At 35.4% G+C, this 5,001-nt stretch overlaps 1 protein-coding gene across 1 annotated transcript; it reads left to right on the top strand.

Annotated features, from left to right (window-relative positions):
- The first annotated feature begins 1,317 nt into the window (after window positions 1-1,317).
- LOC117921769 (putative disease resistance protein RGA4) lies at window positions 1,318-4,671 on the top strand. The gene is made up of 2 exons (XM_034839728.1): window positions 1,318-4,182; window positions 4,525-4,671. The coding sequence occupies exon 1, from the start codon at window positions 1,318-1,320 to the stop codon at window positions 4,135-4,137; it is 2,820 nt and encodes a 939-aa protein (XP_034695619.1). The 3' UTR covers window positions 4,138-4,182; window positions 4,525-4,671.
- Window positions 4,672-5,001: the final 330 nt, after the last annotated feature.

Raw genomic sequence — 5,001 nt, 5'->3', positions numbered from 1 at the left:
TCCATATTCATTCTTACTCTAAATAATCAAGGGAGTTTCAAAAGGATAGAATGACATAATAGAAACAATAAAAAAATTGTACATAATCAAATATATATTTTCATTTGTACATAAAAAAAATAAAATAAAATAAAGTGTACATAAAAAATTGTACAATAAAAAAATCCACTCCAATCAATATTTTCATAAGTTAAAAACAATTTGTTAATAATATTTTATTTTTTCTTAAATAATATTTGTTTTCTTTAATTTTAACATATTTATTATTTCTTTCCTTTTATAATACATAAACATTTTTGTTTAAATTTCTAAAAAGAACTAATAAAACTCCATGCTTCCACTGTAAAATTATCAAACTCTTCATTTAACACATCACATTATTTTTCTCATAATTTTTTTACAATAAATAAAATTACTTTAATAAGGTGTCGAACATCTTTTAAATCTTTTCAAAACTTGGAATGGGAAGAATAATAATGAATTAATGAATTTAACCAATTGTTTGAAATTTTTGCTACCTCAACGGTCATGCTTAGTATAATCATAAAAAGAAAGTATAAATTAGAAAAAAAAAAAATCATATCATGAATTTTTGACAAAAAATAAATTATAAATCCTCTTAGGAAAGCTACCTTAATTAGTTATAGAAGTCTCTCTCTTATTATAAATATTATATATATATATATATTTTTTACTTGTAAGAATAATTAGAAAAATGAATTATTCTGTCAAGTCATCAAACACTGAATTCATTTCAGACATTGAAATGGTCACACTGTCAATGCAAGGAGTTTAGTCAGACTATTCAATCAGAATTATTTTAAGGGAAATGTAATAATCTATAATATTAATTGTAACTTGGAATAGCTTAATTTATAGTTTCACAGCTCATCTTGAAAGCGATCAAAATTTGACCATACATGCATGAAGATGAGATTAAAAGGAAAGCAAGATGTTCATACTTGCTGGTAGACTTATTTTATTGTAATCTCACCTAACAGATAACGTTACAAAAAAAATATAAGAACTCAAAAAACCGTGTTGAAAATAATGGATAAGGACAACGCATCAAGGGTGTAGTTTACCAAATTTTACGAGAAAGGGAAAGTGAATAAAATAAGAGAGGGAAGGGAGAAAAGTCAGAAAAAATTTGTTACAAAATTCCTTTTTCTGAAGAAAATTTTTTATGATTAAGTCAACTCTTCGGTTTGTATGGCTGTGCCTCTTTATCAGTGTAATTAGATCCAGCAGCTCTCTCACTTGCCTTCATTCACCCTTAATTAATCCATCAAATCTCGCCTCATTCATCACCCCCTTATGGCTTACGCCCTCCTTTCTATCGTCTTGACGCGCTTGGCTTCCGTTGTGGAAGAACAGATTCGTGATGAACTTACTCTGGTTCTGGGTGTTGAAGCAGAAATCCAAAGCCTCACAGATACACTCCGATCCGTCCGAGATGTTCTTGAGGACGCAGAGCGCAGACAAGTGAAGGAAAAATCTGTCCAGGGTTGGTTGGAGAGGCTGAAAGACGTGGCCTACCAAATGGACGACGTGCTGGATGAGTGGAGCAGTGCTATTCTCCAATTACAGATGGAGGGAGCTGAAAATGCTTCCATGTCTAAGAATAAGGTAAGCTCCTGCATTCCCTCCCCTTGCTTTTGTTTCAAGCAAGTTGCTTCTCGTCGTGACATTGCTCTTAAGATTAAGGACTTAAAACAACAACTAGATGTCATTGGAAGTGAAAGAACCCGGTTTAATTTTATCTCAAGTGGGACCCAGGAGCCACAGCGACTTATAACCACCTCTGCAATTGACGTTTCGGAGGTATATGGTCGAGATACGGATGTAAACGCCATATTAGGCCGTCTGTTGGGTGAGAATGATGAAGAGAAATCAAGGCTCTACATCATCGCCATAGTTGGGACAGGAGGCATGGGCAAAACAACTCTTGCTCAACTAGCCTACAACCACCAAGAGGTGAAGGCCCATTTTGATGAAAGAATTTGGGTCTGTGTCTCTGATCCTTTTGACCCAATCAGAGTTTGTAGGGCTATTGTTGAAACCCTCCAAAAAAAGCCTTGCAATCTCCATGATTTGGAAGCCGTACAACAAGAAATTCAAACATGTATTGCCGGACAGAAATTCCTTCTTGTGCTAGATGACACGTGGACTGAAGACTATCGATTGTGGGAGCAACTGAAGAACACTCTCAACTACGGTGCAGTAGGAGGGAGTAGAATTCTGGTGACCACGCGTAAAGATAATGTTGCTAAGATGATGGGAACTACATACAAGCATCCAATAGGTGAATTGTCTCCGCAGCATGCTCAAGTATTATTCCATCAAATAGCTTTTTTTGGGAAGAGTAGGGAGCAAGTCGAAGAACTAAAAGAAATTGGTGAGAAAATAGCAGACAAATGCAAGGGCTTGCCACTCGCTATAAAAACATTGGGGAATCTCATGCGCTTAAAAAATAAAAAGGAAGAATGGAAGAATGTTTTGAATAGTGAAGTATGGCAGCTGGATGTGTTTGAGAGAGATCTTTTCCCGGCTTTGTTGCTCAGTTATTATGATCTACCCCCTGCGATTAAACGTTGCTTCTCATATTGTGCTGTCTTTCCAAAAGACGCTGATATTCGAGTAGATAAGTTGATCCAGTTGTGGATGGCACAAAACTATCTCAATTCTGAAGGAAGTAAAGAGATGGAGACAGTTGGTAGAGAGTACTTCGACTATTTAGCAGCTGGGTCTTTCTTCCAAGATTTTCAAAAGGATGATGATGATGATGATATAGTAAGTTGTAAGATGCATGACATAGTGCATGATTTTGCTCAACTTTTGACTAAGAATGAATGCTTTATTATGAGCGTTGACAATGCAGAAGAAGAGAGAACAAAGATATCCTTCCAAACAATTCGTCATGCCACCTTAACTAGACAACCTTGGGACCCGAACTTTGCCTCCGCTTATAAAATGAAGAATCTACACACCCTCTTGTTCGCATTTGTAGTCATTTCAAGCTTAGATGAAGACCTACCTAATTTCTTCCCGTATCTGACATGCCTAAGGGCATTGGATTTGCAATGGAGTCCTTTGATTGTGAAACTTCCTAATGCACTAGGGAAATTGATACATTTAAAATACCTTGATTTATCATATTGTGGAAGCTTGAGAGAATTGCCTGAAACAATTTGTGATTTATATAATTTACAAACCTTAAATATTTTTGGATGTGTTTCTCTTATACAACTACCACAAGCAATGGGTAAACTTACTAACCTGAGGCATCTGCAAAATTTGCTGACTACTCTAGAGTATTTGCCAAAAGGAATTTCAAGATTAACCTCTCTTCAAACGTTGAATGAATTCGTTGTAAGTAGTGATGGTGACAATAAATGCAAAATAGGAGATTTGAGAAACTTGAACAACCTTAGAGGGGCACTTGGAATAAGAGTGTTGTGGAAAGTGGAAGATGAAAGGGAGGCCCAAAAAGCAGAATTGAAGAATAAGATACACCTCCAACATTTGACATTGGACTTTGATGGAAAGGAGGGGACGAAGGGTGTGGCTGCAGCTCTAGAACCCCATCCAAACTTGAAATCTCTATCTATACAACGGTATGGTGATACAGAATGGCATGGTTGGATGATGAGGTCACCATTAACCCAGCTGAAAAATCTTGCACTCTCGTATTGCAGCAAATGCCTACGTATGCCTCCATTGGGGGAACTTCCTGTCCTAGAGAAGCTGGAAATAACGGATATGGGAAGTGTGAAACACATTGGTGGCGAGTTTTTGGGATCATCATCAAGAATTGCATTTCCAAAGCTGAAGAAACTCACTTTTCAAGACATGAAAGAGTGGGAAAAGTGGGAAGTAAAAGAAGAAGAAGAAGAAGAAGAAGAAGAAGAAGAAGAAGAAGAAGAAGAGAAATCAATAATGTCATGTCTTAGTTACTTGAAAATCCTTGGATGCCCAAAGCTGGAGGGGCTACCTGACCATGTGTTCCAGAGGACACCATTGCAGGAACTAGTCATCGCAGATTCCGATTTCCTACAGCAGCGCTACCAACAGGATATTGGAGAGGATCGACAAAAAATATCTCATATCCCAATAGTCAAATATGAAGGGGAGTGAAGATTGGTCATCACACTTCACTCTTGTCGCTCATGTTACATGCAGGTAATTCTATTTCTAACATAGCTTTCTCTTCTTTTCTATTGCATCCATAACCACACACATTAATCTATTGCAACAATTGCATGGTATTTTAATTCTCCTAATCATTTGTTCTTCTTTGTTCTACTCATTTACTTTTTTCAATTTCTCTTGCCTCCCACTACGGATTTGGTAAATTTGATCGATTACTTAATATACTAAATAGGTTAATTTAAATCCTAAACTTCAAAGTATATTCCATAAAATTATCTCCCATATATGTTCCACAATCAAACACAAGAATAACTCTTTATTACCATCCATAACTACAAGATTTATTCCTTTTGGCTTTGATAATTGGTGCAGTTTGATCATGCTTGGATATAGAGTAATGGGAAGCAAATTTTCTAGAACCAGAGCAAGTCTATCGTCTCCGCCGGATTTTCTGCTAAATAAATGTAAGATGGTGATGTATGTATGTATAATAAGACTATTTTGACAATTGATTGTAATAAATGCTTTATGTAATCTTCTATGGTTGTCTAGAAATTTGAAGTTTTTCCCTTTATCTTTCATCTTTGTTCCATCACAAAATAATTCATGTTATGCAAGTTAATATGACTTAAAAACTTATTACTTGTTATGAATAGCTATTAATGGTGGATGACCACCACCATTAGTTTTGTAAATTAAAATATATACATGTACTTCATTATGAAGCAATAAATTGTAACTTTAGGTTTAATTTGTGAATCTATAAATGATGGTTTCCCACCTTGCAAAAGAGAAAGATCAAATTTTGAAAAACATTCTTTATTGTTACTCTCTCCTTTCTTTGGCTCA

This window comes from Vitis riparia, chromosome 9, assembly GCF_004353265.1.
Source record: "Vitis riparia cultivar Riparia Gloire de Montpellier isolate 1030 chromosome 9, EGFV_Vit.rip_1.0, whole genome shotgun sequence".
In the NCBI taxonomy this organism is placed as follows: domain Eukaryota; kingdom Viridiplantae; phylum Streptophyta; class Magnoliopsida; order Vitales; family Vitaceae; genus Vitis; species Vitis riparia.
Note: the sequence above shows the minus strand (reverse complement) of the source record. Positions and strands in the feature narration are given on the sequence as shown.

What these genes read in the sequence shown, in the direction of transcription:
- LOC117921769 (XM_034839728.1), top strand. Translation starts at nt 1,318, where the DNA reads ATGGCTTACGCCCTCCTTTCTATCGTCTTGACGCGCTTGGCTTCCGTT.